General features: G+C 46.9%; 2 protein-coding genes across 2 annotated transcripts; both read left to right on the top strand.

Moving 5' to 3' along the window:
* The first annotated feature begins 781 nt into the window (after nucleotides 1–781).
* Nucleotides 782–8,179, top strand: LOC107154664 (glutathione S-transferase theta-3). The gene is made up of 5 exons (XM_015500328.2): nucleotides 782–1,196; nucleotides 2,787–2,874; nucleotides 5,076–5,226; nucleotides 5,812–5,988; nucleotides 6,293–8,179. Exons 1-5 carry the CDS (start codon nucleotides 1,085–1,087, stop codon nucleotides 6,485–6,487), a joined length of 723 nt encoding a protein of 240 aa, XP_015355814.1. The 5' UTR covers nucleotides 782–1,084; the 3' UTR covers nucleotides 6,488–8,179.
* Nucleotides 8,180–9,109: 930 nt separating this feature from the next.
* LOC107154663 (D-dopachrome decarboxylase) lies at nucleotides 9,110–11,120 on the top strand. Its single transcript, XM_015500327.2, has 3 exons — nucleotides 9,110–9,274; nucleotides 9,608–9,783; nucleotides 10,867–11,120. Exons 1-3 carry the CDS (start codon nucleotides 9,167–9,169, stop codon nucleotides 10,937–10,939), a joined length of 357 nt encoding a protein of 118 aa, XP_015355813.1. The 5' UTR covers nucleotides 9,110–9,166; the 3' UTR covers nucleotides 10,940–11,120.
* The last annotated feature ends 6,790 nt before the right edge of the window (nucleotides 11,121–17,910 follow it).

The following is a 17,910-nucleotide window of genomic DNA, read 5'->3' as shown; positions in this document are numbered from 1 at the left end:
AATGCAATGCTTAGGCACTTAGCTACAAACTGTAAACAGGAACAAAAGTCTCACATTGCATTTTAGAATAATATTCTGGTTGCCAGTGGGATTTGGATTGGAGGACAGCCAAGGAGGAAGCAGGGAGATTGGATGTTGCAATAATTAGGGCCAAAGGTGATTTGTGAAGAATTGGCAAGCAGTGAGATGCAGAGAAGAGTGGAGAACTGGCTCCTTTCAGTTTGGAGAGGGCTGCAGCACTAATATCTTAAGAAGACTTTCCTGGTCCCTGATGGGGGGATTGAGATAAGGGAGAAATAAATGTTTCTTAAATGGGGACTATTTGGAACCAGGAAGACAAAGATCTTCTTAAGCTTCCCAATAACTTATCCTCTTGCCAAGAGACATTCTCCTAATCTTGGATTTGGGATCGGGGTCTTCACATCTTGGAAGGCTCCCAAGGGAAATGGTAGTGCCATAATCATAGGCCTTNTTGGAGCCCCCCCCCCCCATTCTCCCCAGTCTCCATCCTGAGAGCTAGGCCCAGGCACAGGCGGGAGCGCTGCTGCACATCCGTTCTTTCTCTTTTTGGACCCCAAGCCACTCCTCTTCCGGAGGGTGGAGGGAGGAGGCTTGGGCTGACAGCAGACAGCACAATCTTTCCATCCTAAATTCACTGAGGGTCTATGTTGGAAGTGTCCAAGGTAAGTCTATGATCACCTCTCTCTCTCTGCTCCATCTGACAAAGATGGATTTTGAGTCCAGGGATGGTGTCTGACCTGGCAGCGAGACCCGAGATGGTCAGTACCTAGACCCGCCTGTCTGAGCCCTCTCCAACTGGGAAGAAATCTTTCAGCCCAGATTCTCTGAGCGGGGGTGGAGGGGCAAGACAGTGGGGACGCCACTGATTGGCCCTAAGTTTCTTGAGCCCTCCAATGAGCGGGGAGGGCGTGATCGGGCCAGGTTCCCAGTTGGTTGAGCTCTGTGGAGTAGGTGTTCAGCCATTCCTGCCCAAAGTTCCGGTTACGGCTCCTGTCCTTGGCCTCCTCGCCAGACCCGTATATCTGCACGCCACTTCCCCAGCCGACCCACTGCCGACCTCGCCATGGGCCTGGAACTCTATCTGGACCTGATGTCCCAGCCCTGCCGCGCTGTCTACATCTTCGCCAAGAAGAACGGCATCCCCTTCCAGCTGCGCACCGTGGAACTGCTCAAAGGTGGGCTGGGTAGGCAGGCTGGGGAGTATGGGCTGGGTGTGCAGGCGGTCCTCTCCCTGTAGGCGTCGCTTCGTGGTCAGGTGTACAAACTAGAGGGAAGCCCAGCCTCTCCAGTGTGGAAGCCTTTGCATCAGTTGTCAATTGTGTATTTTTAAGAACCCTAATCTTTGCCTAGTGAATACAAGACATTCTTCAAAACATAGAATAAAAGGGAGAAGGCAGTCCTTGAATAGAAGAGGCAAGTGGAGAAAGAGCCAGACTGTCCTCACCTCTAGGATTGGAGAAAAAGATCGAAATACCTCTTCGTTTCCAAGATGAAGTTGTCCCCATCTGTTACGTTTCTGCATCCTCCGGCAGGAGATGGCCCCCACTTGGAGGTCTTCTCTTTGCTCCTATCTACCCCATATAGTTCTCTTCTACTTTCATGTCTTCCTTGCCATTCTTCGGCTTTTTTTTTTTTTTTCCCCTTGCTAATGACTTGCTCCTGTCCCTGGTGGTTTCCACCCACTGGCAGGGCTCTGAGGCCTGTGGCAGGACAGTAGGGAAGGCCAGCACTCTTACCTTAGAAGCAGTGTTGCTGGTCTGACTGACCGGGGAAAACAGCTGCAGCAGAATCTAGTAAAGGAGGCAAGAGGTAACCAGCCCAGGTGAAGGCCCCTGCTCAGCTGAGCCCTCCCATTGGCCCAGCGTGAGCCAACTGCTATGGGACATAGTGTGGGTACAGGTAGTTTCTGGAGGTAGAGTGGGCAGGGAAATGTGTCCATTCAGTGTAAGGAAAAAGACGCCCATAGGTAAGTCTATGATCAGCTGAAGGCTGGCTTGGTGGAGGCCCCCTGACTCCATACATACTAACTGGGCACTTAATGTACCCTCCAGCATTAGCCTGGGCTTGGATATAGGGTCTGTGGAAGTGATTCAGACTTGGAAGCCCATTTTTTAAAATATTTTTTATTGTAGATGGACACAATACCTTTATTTAGCTTATATATTTTTATATGGTTCTGAGGATCGAACCCAGGCATACATATGAGGCAAGCATTCTACCACTGAGCTACAACCCCAGCTTGGGAACCCATCTTGAGAAGGGAGTTTTGAGGGTTTGGCACGGGAAAGAAAGAAGTGCTGAGCTGTTAAAGGCTAAGTGGCTGAATGGGGTCCGTGTTCCTGGATGGACAGATGGGAATGAGAGTGGCTGAAGCTCTGGGATTGTGAACAGGTCACCCAGCCTGGTTTGAAGGGCTTGATCCCCCACCTTTTCCCCAGGGTAGGAAGAGAAATCAGAAGGGAAAAAGTAGAGCTCAGAGAGGGGACTAGAGTGCCTGACATGGATGGAGCTGGCTGAGGTGTCAGGTGGATTATGCTTCTAGAATATCACCCTCTCCTGGGGCCCAAGTTGAAATTCTGCTTGGCCCAGGCTCCATTTGTGTGGGCACAGGGAGGGTGGAGTGATTTATGATCCAGAGACAAGCACAGTGTTCACCTCTTCCTCTATGCTCCCAAAAGCTGGTACCTGAATTTAGAGGTGGGGGCAGCCAGAGACTTCAGAAGACTTGGAGTTATCCACATTTACCTCACTGGTCTCTCCTGCAGGTCAGCACTACACTGATTCCTTTGGTCAGGTGAACCCCCTGAGGAAGGTGCCAGCCCTAAAGGACGGGGACTTCACATTAGCTGAAAGGTAATGGATCCCTGGCCTGTGACCAAGCCTGTGGGGCCACTCAGCCAAGCCTGTCTATGTTCACTGTTAATGGCTGGGACCACAGCTTGTGTGTCCCAAATTCCCGTGGAGCTGCAGGGTATAGTGTGGGCAGAAGCAGACAGAGGTGTCCAGGGCTAGGAGGGGCTGTTGAACTTATGGAACACCTGTTTGCCCCTGTATGATACAGATAAGAAAACAGATGGGAGAGGGCAGGGATTTCCACAAGATTGTAGGTCAAGACTGCTTTCAGGCCTCTTCCCTGCTAATCCATGCCTCAGAAAGAAGGAGAATGCTAAATGTGGAACAGTGGCAGCACTGGGTATCTCAAAGCAATCACTGCTTCCATATATCCTCAGGGTGAGTGATGTTTCCCTGGGAGATTAAGGAAACACCCAATGAGCTCAGTGGCTATTTACCAAGCATCCATCAGCATCAGGCACCATCCAGGCCCTGGCCTTGTACAGAGGACATGTCTAAGCCCTGTGGTGCTCACATTCTAGAGGAAACTGACAATCATGACATAAACAAGTGGGGGTTCTGTGGAGGAAATAGGTGAAGGTGCAGTTTTGAGTGGGTGGTTAAGGGAAGAACTGCTGAGGGGGTGGCATTTGAGCAGGAACTTGTTGCCTCAGATGCAAGGTATATATAGAGAGTGTTCTGGTTGGAGGGAAGAGCAAGGGAGAAAGTCATTAGGTGGGACCTTGCTTGGGGTGCAGGCTAAACAGCAGGGATTCGATATGGCTGTGTTGAGAAGGGCAGAGCAGGAAAGGGGAGGGCAGGGGAGGGAAAACCTGGGCTTTTCCCGTAGGTGAATGGGACCATTGGAGGGTTTGAGCAGGGGTGTGCCACGACCTGCTCTGTTAATTTAGAAACTGGTGAGGGACTTTGGTTGAGAGATTAAGAAAAACACACAACATTTAGACAGAAAAGCGGGATCAGGTGGAAAACTGAACTCTGAACTCTGACTGAGAACAGTGACCTAGAGCTGGCTTCACTTTTTTTTTTTCGGTACTGGGGATTGAACTCAGGGGCATTTGACCACTGAGCCACATCCCCAGCCCTATTTCATATTTTATTTAGAGACAAGGTCTCACTGAGTTGCTTAGTATCTCGCTTTTGCTGAGGCTAGATTTGAACTTGCTTCCTCCTGCCTAAGCCTCCTGAGCCACTGGGCTTACAGGTGGTAACTCTGTACTTTTGCACAGAGGAATGTTAACCCTGTACAGGGGAATCCCAGTGCAAATGCACCACAACCATGAGGTAATCTGACATCTTAATTCACATCACCACTCCCTACAGAGGAGAGCTATGTTTCCTCTTATATGTGAAATGATCTCCCTGCCTGGGGTGAGAAGTCTACCAAGGAAATACAGGAATAAGGTGCTAGGCCCCAGGTCAACATGGTGGTGGTACACCATGGGGAATGATTGACTCTAAGTTCTCTTCAGAGTCAAATAACTGCATGATCTCTAGAAAGGCTGGACATGAGTGGGAAAGATGGGAAGCCAAGGTCAGCCCAAAGGGTTGGTGACTGAATGGTGGTGGTATCCTTTACCAAGGTCACAGAGTATCTTCTTGTTGAAGCCAGATTCATGCTCACAGCCACTTGGCTGCAGAGCCTGGGGCTCAGGCACAGTCCAACACCCAGGGAGGCACAATGAGCTCTGGGGGTCAGGTTGCACACACCAGACCCAGTAGGGAAACCGATGAGAGGAGGTGAGGAAGAGTTTCCTGGATGAAGGGGCTAAAAACTTTGAGCAGGTAGGGAAAGGGTGAGACCGGGTGGCAAGTAATGTCCTCATGTCACTTAGGAGAATTCTCCCAGTCTCAGGAGAATCGGGAGGGGCGGTACCCTTGGTGGCTCTGTCCATCCTTTGGATATGGTGGGGAATAGTATTCAAGTTGCTCTAATCCCTCAAGACTCACTGGGTACCCTTTCCTCCTGGAAGTCTTCTCTGAGTCCCTGGCTCCTTCCGAAATCCATGGCATTTTATTTCTCATTTGGCATCCTTTGTTCAGATGATGAGATGGCCCAGTGTAGAGCTGTGTGACCCTGGGCAGTCACTTGACCTCTCTAAGCCTCTCGTTCCTGCTCTGCATAATGTGGATAGTGAAAATGCCCCACCAAATGGCTGAAGAGTGACCAAGGCATGTCCTCTACCCCTGCCATATTCCCATAGTGTGGCCATCCTCTTGTATCTGAGTCGCAAGTACAAGGCCCCCGATCACTGGTACCCCCAAGACCTGCAGGCCAGAGCCCGGGTGGATGAGTACCTGTCCTGGCAACACACCACCCTGCGGAGTTGCTGCACCAGGGCCATGTGGCAGAAGGTGAGTCATGGGAGACAAGGACACCTCTCAGAATGTTTAGGTGATGGTGCTATTTAGAATCTCCACTCACAATTGAAGAGAGATCAGCAGAGTAAACGAAAAGGATCAGGGAGCAAGAAGAGGGGGGAAAGGGGAAATAATGGGGAAAGATATCGGACAAATTATTATATCTTGTGTATGAATGAACATGTAGCAATGAATTCCACAATTATGTATATTTATAATGCATCAATAAAAATGTGAAAATAAATAAAAACTTTCATTCACATACAAGACCTTAGAACACCAAATTTTGGAATACCAGAGACTGCCAGTCACAGTGTTGATGAACATGGACTAACTACGTCCCAGGGTGTTCATACGTATTACTTGAGAATTCTGGAGTTAGAGGTGGGGGGGATTTGGTCAGATGACTGTTGCACTGGGGAGGGCTCTGTGTTGAGGAGCCATGTAAAGCTTTATGGAGGAACATCTTGGGGAGGAAAAAAAATAAACTGTGGGACTGGTATTGAATGGGATAAGGGCAGGAAAAAGGATGGGCATTAAGTGAAGCCTGACCTTCTCTCTGCCTGCGGGCCCACCCAGATGTTGTTCCCTATGTTCCTGGGCCAGCCAGTGCCTCCTGAGACACTGGCAGCCACTTTGGCTGAGCTGGATAGATGCCTGCAGCTGCTTGAGGACAAGTTCCTGCGAAACCAGGCCTTCCTTACTGGGTCCCATATCTCTGTGGCTGACTTGGTGGCCATCACAGAGCTGATGCATGTGAGTTCCATGGGGTAGGGTGAATAGTGAGAATTCCTGTGGGGAGCTAATGTCTCCACTTATATTTCCTACCCTGGAGGAATCACTTCACCCTCTAAGCATCAATCTCCTCATTTGTAAAATGAATCTTCATAAGCCCTCACTGCAGGGATGTTGGGGGACTTCCCAGTGTGCCCTGGGAGGGGGACCCCCAATTTCTCACACACAGTGAAGGAGGGAAAATTCAATCTGAGAGCCCTAAAGCAGTCATGCTGCCTTGTGCTTGGTTATACACAGCCCCCTACCCACTTTCTCCTCCCCATAGCCTGTCAGTGCTGGCTGCCAAGTCTTTGAATGCCGACCCAAGTTGGCTGCATGGCGCCAGCGTGTGGAGTCTGCAGTAGGAGAGGACCTCTTCCAGGAAGCCCATGCAGTTATCCTGAAGGCCAAGGACATTCCTCCAGCAGACCCCGCCTTGAAGGAGAAACTGAGGCAGTCATTGCAGGGTTTGTTGCAGTGAGTGAGTGGCCCTGGCCAGTAAAATTACCAAGGGAAATGCTGGGTTGTCAGAATAAAGAGATGAAGCTGCTTGTTTCCTTTGCTGTAAGCAGGACATGTCCACACAGTCTGTTCACAGTTCTGTCCAAGTATCAGGTTTGTATTCCTTTTGTGTCTCCATGCCACTTTTATTAGGCTTCTACCTGACCTTTGGAGAGAGCTTTAGTAAACACATAAATGGCCTTATCCCTCTTCTTTGGAAACTTTCCATGTAACCCCACTTCCTTGAAGTTAAAGTATAAGTCATTGCACGTTGCATTAAAGATCTTGCTCTCCTACCCCTATAAGCCTCCCTGCCTCCTAACTGCATTCATTTCAGACCCCTGTCCTAGTCCTACCTTGGCCTCCTATCTTTGGCTCATGCTGTTCCCTCCTCACCTTCTCTGCCAGATACTACTCCTGTTCTTTGGCATTTGGCACCATGTTGCTTCTCCAGGGAGACATCCCTCACCTCTCCATCCCCAGGGAAGAACAGCTGACTTTATGGGATCCTCAGCTCCAATGTTTCCCTCCTTCAGTCCTGGCAGAGAGCAAGCGCCATGGCCCCTGGGCTTAGCACATGTCATAGATGTCGGGTGACCCTGTGCAGAAGTCTGATCTGGAATGGCCTTGGTCTACTAAGTCTCTCTCCCTCTGTAGGAGACAGGCAGGGTACAAGGCTGTTTCATGAACCTCTTTGCAGAGAGGGCAGTCCCTCGTTAGGAAAGCCCTGTTTCTGGCCCCAATAGCCTTGTTCCCCCATACCTATTCCTGATCCCAACCACTATCTTCTCTATGCCCAACTCTAGCTCCCAAACTTACCATGGTTTAAGTCTGCATCACAGCCTGCTTGTTCTTATAACACAGACCCTCTGATAGCTGAGTCATTGTATAAATAAACTGCTAACAGAATTAGCAGGGTAATGACAATCTCTTAGCCCACATGTCTTCCTACGAAGACCACTTTGATATGCACTCTTAGAATTTCTTATGTGTGATTGAACAGATTGTCTTGTTTTAAACAACTTTTGCCACCACTCGCACAAGAGGCAACAAAGGAGGAGATGCCCTTGCCCAAGGGTCTTTCACAGTCTCAAATGCACCTGCACTTGCCACTACAGGGTCTTGATTTAACATCTGAGCAGCCATCTTAAATATTAACCACCATCTAATAAGTTTCGCTTTCCTGTATTTCCTCTTACCCGAACTCCCCCTACCCCCATTATTGACCTACCACGTTATACCATAACTCTAAGCCAATCCCAGAAGGACACCATCCCTTGACTCTGGAACTGCTCTTGGTGCCATTGACCTAAGCCATGCTATTCCCCACCCACCTAGCTCTGATGCAGGCACCTGAATCTATCCCTTAGGGCCATAACTACAATCCAAACCCCTACCCCACAAAAGCTGAACACCCAACTATCTCAGGTGCCTCTCTCCACTCTATAGAGGGATGGCCTTTATTTGTCAGCCTTGACAAATAAACTTTTGTGTGGATATCTACCTCGTCTCTGTCCTTCATTTCTCGATCTCCTGCCTCTTGCTTGCTCACTTTCCTTTCAGTTACCGGGATACCAAACTGAGAGAAGGGCAAATTCCCATATTGAAGGTGAATTCTTTGACTATGAAATGGTGGCAAATCGTTTAAAAATAAAAACAAAAGTTAAACCTGTGTGTGGCAATGGTTATTAGGGTCGAGTGAACCTATAAAGGCCCCTACAGACCTGTTTGTATTGGGAGTATTCAGACCTGCACATTAGTGAAGCCAGAATTAGACATGCAGTCAGCATAGATAGGTAAATCAAGTCACGTCAGATCAAGGAGGCCAATTTTGAGTGAGTCCGGGAAGTTGGACTCACAGTCCCCTGAAGGACTGAATGTTAATTCCTTCAGAGCTCTCCCTCTGCCCTTATCAAGAACTTGCCCCTGCCTCCAGCCTGTTGCCAGTGTAACCTGTCCCAGGAATTGCCCCTCCCTATAGGGAGCCACAGGTTATTAATTAATGTGTCCTTGGCTGCTTCATCCTGCCCTTCTCCCTTCAGCCCAACTGTTTCCCACTTTTTGGCCCTCCCACCAGCATTCCCGGGCCTAGTCACCCACGCAGGAAGGAGAAGGGGAAGAGGGCAGGAGAACAGAGGAAGCCTAAGACATAAAAAGGGCAGAACACCTCACCTATTAGGATACCAGCTATGGCCCCACTTTTCCCTCCCTGAAAAAGTCTATGTTACCCCTTCTTAAAATAAACCCTGCTCTATATGCTACTGTGAGGAAGCAGAACTTGTCACTGATAACCAGCAGTATCATCATAAGCATGGATTAGGAATAGTTTAGCGCAACAACTCAAAGTCAGGAAAGAGAAAATCACGACAGGCCGCCGCGCCCCGCCCCCCAGGAGTGGGCAGGCCGAGAGTGGCCAGCCTCCAGTTCAAGGTGGGATTACACCTAATTTACTGGGAGGTAAATTAGGAAATTTGGTGCCCAGCTAATGTGACTGAAGGGATGGGGTGGAACTCTGGAAGCCAATCGGAGAGCACTGGCTCTGCCCAGCCAATGAGGAGCTTGGTTACTGCGGCGCTCCGCCCCCTCTCCGTATTCAGCTACTGGAAACCGGAGCTGGACTCTGCGTTCTTCGCTGTAGTCCCTCTCGCTGTCCACCGATATGCCGTTCATTGAGCTGGACACCAACTTGCCTGCCAACCGCGTGCCTGCTGGGCTGGAGAAAAGGCTCTGCGCGGCCACCGCCGCTATCCTGGGCAAACCCGAAGACGTGAGCAAGGGTCGGGTTTCCCTAGGAGCTTGGGAGCTAGGGGTCGGGCCCAGTCCATCTTCTGCCTCTCCACAGGGACCTCCCCCCCATACACCAGTCTTCTCCCCTGGGACTTTCATAGGCCGGCCAACCTTTGACCTTTCGTGCCCCTGACGAACCCGCAGCCCTCTTTCCCCGGTCTGCCCTTGTCGCATGTTCCCTGCCTGACCTTCGAGGGCCCATCCCGGTGTCTTGACCCCTCAGACCCTTTGCGTCCTGGCTCTCGCGCGGTCCCATGCCTAACGCCAGCCCCACCGGCCCTACACTCAGGTGAAACTTTTGTATCCCTCGCAGCGTGTGAGCGTTACTGTGCGACCGGGTCTGACCATGGCACTGGGCGGAACCACAGAGCCCTGTGTCCAGCTGGTGGTCTCCTCTATTGGCGTCGTGGGGACTGCAGAGGATAACCGTGGCCACAGCGCCCAATTCTTTGAGTTCCTCACTAAGGAGCTGGCCTTGGACCAGGACCGGTGCGTAGCAGTAGTGAGGATCCCTTTGGTGGGGTGATGTGCAACCAGAAATAGTGATCTTGTTTCAGGATCCTGAGATTGAGGGAAAGAACTTTGGCCTAGATGTCTAGGCCCAATTCTGGGTCCCTCACAGGTGGGGGACCCAAGAGAAAACTAGAAATGAACCATCTCTACTTTCTAGCCTCCTCTTCTGTGAGCAGAGAGAGGAAGGTTAAACGACCTCTCTTCCCCCAAACCTGGAACACTGTGTTAAGGTTAAGATTTCCTGCTGAGTGAAAAATATTCCAGAGCCAAGCCTATGTCTGTGAGGAACTAAGGGCATGAGAAACTTAAAAGGACCTTCCAAATGAAGCCCTTGTTGACTCAGGGAGGCTGGTGAGGAACAGTTTCTCCTAGTGGGTGTTCAGATTCTTAGACTGGGGAGAGAGAATAACTCTAACAATAAATTATGCATTAATGCCTACAGTGTGCCAGGAACTCAGCACACATGATCCCATTTGGTCTGTTCAAGCCCTGACCCCTTAGTGAAGACCTGCCATCCCATGAGACAGATGACTGAATTTTGCTGACTTGGCAGATGGGGAAACTGAGGCTGTCACCTGCTGCCAACCACCCATCCCCTGCCAACCTGTCTCCATCCCTGGTGCTCTTCACCAAGAATTTTCTGTTATCTCTGTGAAAAGGGCACATTCAGTTATTCTACAGACTTTATGGTCACCCTGTGCCTGACCCTGAGTCAGACTTTGAGAAAAGAGAAGTGCCTGATGCCTTGAGCATACCCCATGCAGCCTGCATCTAGGAGGGAAGACTGTCCCTCTGAGCCCACAAACTGGTAGACTCAAATGAGCACATAGCATACCCACTGAGGCCATGGTTTGTGTCTCTCTTGGGTGGGCCATGCTGATGTGCAGCCATCATCTTGTACTTGATAGTCCCATTATCCTGTTTGGGACCAGGAGAAGATCATTAACTTGGATGAGCAGGCTGGTAAATAATTCATGGGCTGATGAGGGAGCACCTGGTAGGTGTCTTGCAAAGTGAATTTTTTTGAAGGAGCTGACATCCTTTCTCTGTTTCCCAAAGGATAATTATCCGCTTTTGCCCCTTGGAACCCTGGCAGATTGGAAAGAAAGGGACCGTCATGACATTTTTATGATTGGCACAAAGGATCCAGGGCATCTGTGAGTTGGCTGCCCCTTCCGGAGTATACTCTTGGCAGAGTCAAGGCCTAGTGGATGTCACCTTTGGGAACCCTTGTGCAGATTTGTCTATGACCTCATAGTTTTTTTCTCCCATATCCTCTTGCCAAATAAACAAGGAGCTCTTCAGCATTCAAACATGAGTTCTTTACTTCCCTACTCCACTCCCCAGCATCCTGGTCCATTATGGACAGAGTGTAGGTTTATAAAGAGGGGACCCTAGGAAACATGGATGTGGGATGTTTCCTATCTTCAGGGCTGCTGTTTGATATATTTACAGTGCTAAAATATGTGGGTGGGTCACCCAGCCTGGAGGTTCTGCTCTCTACACCCATGTGCAAAGGGTGGGAACATGGGGGAAGCTGTTCTGGCCTGGAACTTTCTGTACTCTGCTGATATCCTGAGAATCATGACCTCAGTCTGGGTTGACCTGGACCCTTACTTGTCTTTAGTTTGCTGTGCTAACCAAAAGAATAGGGTTAGCTTCATTTCAGGGAACTTTTTTGGACCTCAATCTGCACCTTGATTCTTGCTGAGAATTCTCTGGAGCAGTTCACTTCATATAACCTATGCCAAACATGGGACATACAACGTCCACCAGCATGCCAGCTGTATAAATGCTGTGTCTGCAAGTATAAACTGGATGAATGTCATCCCTGCTCCCCATCTAAATACCAGATCATGACTTTATGTTTCAAAGTGTATATAGGTTGAGTGAGAGGAGTACAAAGGAAGTCTCCATCTCTAGCTTTCCAGTGTTCCATGCAGAGTTTACAGTTCATGACCCTTAGATACTAATTAGCACAGTTGGAGGTGCGATGATTTATTTTTAGTGCATCAATGAAATAACAAATTCAGATTTTCATTTTCTGGGGCTGGGGATGTGGCTCAAGCTGTAGCGCGCTCGCCTGGCATGCGTGCGGCCCAGGTGTTCGATCCTCAGCACCACATACAAACAAAGATGTGTCCGCTGAAAACTGAAAAATAAATATTGAAATATTCTCTCTCTTTCTCTCTCTCTCAAAAAAATTCATTTTCTGTGCAGTCTACATAGTTAATAAAATTAGTTTCTAATGCATATGCCTCTTCCTGCTATGTTTGTACTTGACCACTTCTGAGGCTTCTCACTAAAAGCTAGACCTTGCGGGCTGGGGTTGTGGCTCAGTGGTAGAGCACTTGCCTAGCATGTGTGAGGCCCTGGGTTCAATTCTAGTATCACATATCAATAAATTAAAAAAAAAAAAGGTCCATTGACAACTTTAAAAAATATATTAAAAAAGCTAGACCTTGGAGTTCCTTTGCTTGGCTTGTATCAATTATTTTTGTACACCTTCCTTCTGCCCAGTAGTTTCACATGTTGGAGCTCTGAGTTGCAGATGATTCCCTCAGCCTTATCAAAAAGATCTGATTCTCAATGTGGGCTGCAAAGATAAATCAGAACAGCAAGAGTAGAGCTCAGGGAGAAAACTAGAGTGCCATCCAGAAGACTGGATGGAGCTGACTTAGATGATAGGTAGATTAAAACTCCAGGGAATCACCTCTCCCCAGGTCCAAGTTGAAATTCTGCTTGGCCCAGGCTCAAGGGAATAGGCACAAGGCAGATGGGGTCAGTGTCTACGATCCAGGCACCAGCACAGTACCCTCCTCTTCCCTGATCCTTCCCCCCACCCCAGAAAGGTGGTACTTGAATTTAGGGATGGGGACAGAGAACTTAAAAGGCTCAGAGTTCTCCTCCCCACCACCTTACTGGTCTCTCCTGCTGGCTAGCACTACACTGATTCCTTTGCCCAGATGAAGCCTTGAAGGATGGAACTTCACATTGGCCATGAGATAATGGAACCCTGGCCTGCAGCCAAACCTTGTGAGGATAATCATCCATCTTTGTTGCTCTTGACAGTTTGAATCATGGCTTATGTGTCCCAAGTACCTGTGCCAGCCCCAGGGTGGAAAATTGACTGAAGAGGCAAAGATGTCAGAGTTGGGAGAGGCTATTTAAGTTATGGCATCTCCTATACCATCCTCAATTGTGCTTATGAGGAAAGTGAAGCAGGCAGAAGGGAGGAACTTGCACAAGGTTTAGGACCCACCTTGCTTGCAGGCCCCTTTCCTACCAACCCAGGCCTCAGAAGGAAGTAGAATGCTAAGTGTGAAGCAGCACAACTGCATCAGACATCTACAAGTGACCACTTCTCCCACAAATCCCGAGAGGAAGGGCTGTTTCCCTGGGAAGAACCCAGTGAGCTTGGTGGCTAAGCTGAGCCACTCACTAAGGCCAAGCCATGTGGCAGGTGAGTCATGAGGGATGAGGACACCTCACAAGATGTTTAAGTGATAGTGCTTTCTATTCAAAAACTTCCATTCAAGACTGGGTGTGGTGGTATACACCTGTAATCCCAGTGACTCAGGAGGCAGGCAGGAGGATTGCATGTTCAGGGCCAGCCTCAGCAACTTAGTGAGGCTCTAAGCAACTTAGTGAGACCCTGTCTCAAAATAAGAAATAAAAAGGACTGGAGATTTGGTTCAATCTCCAGTATAAAAAATTTAAAATAAAACAAAACTTCCATTCAGATATGAGACCTTAAAAACACCATATTCGGGAATGCCAAAGACTGCCAAATCTAACCCAACTTGTGGCCCAGAGGGGAAACCAAGGCACAGAGCAAATCAAGTAGAGATTCCTGCAATGTGCCTTAATTCCTGAGCTACCAATAGTTAGTCCTATTCCCTTTCACATGCTGCCTGGAAATATTGCCTTTTGAGGCTAGGAAAAAAAAAAAAATACAAGCTACACACATAATTCCCCAATGGGGAAATACTAAATAAAAAGAATCAAACTAGGAGGACATGAGGAGACATTCGATTAATGTTTGTTAGATTTTTAGGGTATGGAAGGACTTTCTAAGCCTAGGCACAATTTAAGAACAAATAAAATTCTGATAGACTTTATAGTCAATGAAATTGTATGTAAGAAAAAAAGGTTAAATGGAAAACACTACTACTAATGTTGTTAAAGTTATGTTAGAAATAAGTAATCTTTAACATGCTCTTAGAAACTCATCACAAAAAATATGAAATTTGGAAAAATAAGGGGCTCAGAATAGCCAAAGCAATCCTTAGCAAGAAGAGTGAACAGGAGCCATCACAATACCAGATCTTAAACTGTGCTACAGGCCATAGTAACAAAAATGGCATGGTTTTGGCATCAAAATAGACATGAAGACCAATGGTACAGAATAGAAGACACAGAGACAAACCCACATAAAAACAGTTATATTAGACAAAAAGTGCCAAAAACACACATTGGAGAAACGATAGCCTGCTCAACAAATGGTGCTGGGAAAACTGGAAATCCATAGCAAAATGAAATTAAACCTCTATCTCTCACCCTGTATAAAAAACAACTCAAAGTGTATCAAAGACTTAGGCACTAGAACAGAGACCCTGTGCCTAATTGAAGAAAGAGTAGGCCCAAATATTCACCATGTCAGCTTAGGACCTGACTTCCTTAACAAGACTTTTAAAGCACAAGAAGTAAAATGAAGAATTAATAAATTCAAACTAAAAAGCTTCTTCACAGCAAAGGAAACAAGAGTGTAACATTAAAGCATTACATATGTGTGCTGATGCTGAATTTTCCAGGTAAACCAAACCCATCCAGAAGATAGTCTTCTTTAGATATTCCATCAAGGGGTGCAAAGGTCATGGCAAGCACACATAGGGAAGATCTTTAATGTTATTTTTTGAGCCCTTTAAAGAGCATGAAGAGAGAGCCTACAGAATGGGAGAAAATCTTTGCCACCTGCTCCTCAGATAGAGCGTTAATATCCAGGATATACAAAAAACTCAAAAAACTTAACACCAAACCAAACCAAACAAAAAACGAACAATCAATAAATGGGCAAAGGAACTAAACAGACACTTTTTCAAAAGAAGAACTATGAAAGTTCAACAAGTATATGAAAAAATGTTCAATATCTCTAGCAACTAGATAAATGCAAATTAAAACTACAATGATATTTCATCTAACTCTAGTTAGAATAGCAATTATCAAGAATATAATAACAATAAATATTGGTGAGGATGTGAGGAAAAGGGCACAGTCGTCCATTGTTGATGGGACTGAAAATTGGTGCAGCCACTCTGGAAAGCAGTATGGAGACTTGGAGGCTAGAGATGCCTCAAAAATCTCAGAGTGGAACCACCATTTCACCCAGTTATCCCATTTCTCAGTATATATCCAAATGATTTTAAATCAGCATGCTGCAGGGACACAAACATATTAATGTTTACAGCAGCACAATTCACAAGAGCTAAGCTATGGAGCCAACCTTGGTGACTTTCAACAGATGAACGGATAAAGAAAATGTGGTATATATACACAATTAGATATTATTTGACCATAAAGAATAACTTTATGGGGCTGGGGATGTGGCTCAAGCGGTAGCGTGCTCGCCTGGTATGCGTGCGGCCAGGGTTCAATTCTCAGCACCACATACAAAGATGTTGTGTCCGCCGAAAACTGAAAAATAAATATTAAAAAAAAAGAATAACTTTATGACATTTGGTGGTAAATGGGTGGACCAGGAGACTATCATGCTAAGTGAAATAGACCAATCCCCTCCAAACCAAAAGTCAAACATTTTCTCTGATATGTGGAAGCTAACCCACAATAAGTTGGGGGCGGGTGGAGAATAGAAGTTCAGTGGAGTAGACAAGAGGAGTGAATAGAATGGAGGGGAATGTGTAAATGAAAGACAGTAGAATGCATCTGACATAACTTTCCTATGTACATATATGAATATACCACAGTGACTCTCACCATCGTGTACATCCACAAGAAATTAATTTAAAAAAAATTATTATGGGTAAATAATAGAAAAATCAATGAGGGAAAGGGAGTAGGGGTAGAGGAGGGAAGGGAAAGGAAAGGTACTGGGGACTGACTGAATTAGAACAAAATATATTCCATGTTTTTATAATTATGTCAAAATTAATTCTATCATGTATAACTAAAAAAATAATAAAAAAGAAAATACATGCATTAAAATTTAAAAAGGGACAACAAAAAATTGGAGAAACAGGCCAAGGAATACAGTAAGGGTTTGCTTGAAGAGGAAATTGGCCATAAATAGATGCAAACAGTCACCAGCAAGTAAGTACCCATGAGTCCAAGATGCACATACCATTTTTACCATGTGCATATATTTTTGAAATCCATATTTTTAGCATTTCCTTAGTTCATGGCACATTGTGGGCCCTGTGTGTATGAGGGAACATGACACAAGCATGCTCATACCCTGTTGCAGATAGGATACCACCTTTCTGGAGGACCATTTGACATTAAGTAGATTTCCTCACTGCCCCTAAAATACAAGTCATTGCACTTAGCACTGAAAATCTTCCCCTATTCCTACAAGCCTCCCTGCCTCATAACTGTATTAATTTCAGACCCCTCTCCTGCTGGCCTGTCTCATGCTGTTTCCTCCCCACCTTCTCTGTCAGATATCATCCTGTTCTTTTGGCATTTGGCACCATGTTGCTTCTCCAGAGAGACATCCCTTACCTCCCCATCCCCAGGCAAGGACAGCTAACTCTCTGAGGTCTTCAGCTCAATGTTTCCCTCCTTCAGTCCTGGCAGGGAGCAAGCTCCTTGCCCCCTGGGCTGAGCACATGCCACAAGTATTGGTTGACCCTGCATAGAGATGTCTGATCAGGGATGGCCTTGATCTCTTAGGTCTCTGGCTTTCTGAGGAGTCATTATCTGTTTTCCATAGGTAGGTTGCAAGGCTGTTTCATGAACTTCCTTGCAGGGAGGGAAGTCCCTAGTTTTGGAAGTCCTGTTCATGGCCCTGAAGGTACTGCTAAGCAGACTTGCTTTCTCTTGCCTATTCCTAATCCTAACCATTGTCTTCTCTGTTTTCAACTCTGGATCCAAGATTTGTCACCTGTTCTTGCCATTTCCTCCGGACTCTCACAGACCTAACTGTCTTATGTCCCAGACCCTCTGATAATGTGGTGTCTAATAAATAAACTGTTGAAGGGACAGAAAAGGTCAAGACAGAGCCCCACCCCATCCCCGGACTTTCCATGGAGAATACTTTATTATGCACACTTATATAGTAATTTATATGCATAATTGAAATTGCAACTATATACCCACATAATTTTAATTATATTTGAAATTTCCTATTAAAATTACTTTCCAACACTGATAATCATTTTGAATCAACCCACTGATTTGAGTTATAATATCTATCCTTTGCTACCCCCTAGTGGAAAGTGGCTCAGCATTAGGAGTAAGAGTCTATGAAAGGCAGATGTCTGTGGGGACCAGGCAGGGATGGTATAACCTAGTTTCTTTCCCAGCCCCATCGCACCTGCTTGTGTCACCTTGTCTCAGATTTCCATACTGAATGTGAAGATATGTGACTTTGAAATGGTAATAACTCGTTTTTAAAAAATGTCAAACCTCCCTGACACTGGAGATTATGGTCAAACTTGTGATAGATCTCTACAGGTAGGGGTGTGTGTGTGTGTGTGTGTGTGTGTGTGTGTGTTAGTTTTTTAGTTGTAGTTGAACACAATATCTATTTATTTTTATGTGGTGCTGGGGATGGAATCCAGGGCCTCGCATGTGCTAGGGGAGCGCTCTACCGCTGAGCCATAACCCCGCCCTGTGTGTGTGTGTGTGTGTGTGTGTGTTTTGAGACCCCTCTCTAAGTACAGGGTTAGGAACCCTGGTCCCATGCACCTGAACTGTAAAGTCCCAGGAAAGAGAAAACCACCATCAGCCTGTTGCAGCAGGTGGGCGGGTCCTTGACGTAGCTGGAGTTTTTGCAGCGTGCTGGCTACCTGACTTACAGGAATCAATCTGCGCACCTGTAGGTGTCGGCTGAGACCGGAATTTAAGTAGAATGGGCAGCCAATC

The sequence above is a fragment of the Marmota marmota genome, unplaced genomic scaffold (assembly GCF_001458135.2).
Source record: "Marmota marmota marmota unplaced genomic scaffold, marMar, whole genome shotgun sequence".
Lineage (NCBI taxonomy): Eukaryota > Metazoa > Chordata > Mammalia > Rodentia > Sciuridae > Marmota > Marmota marmota.
This window is presented reverse-complemented; position numbering and strand designations above follow the sequence as displayed.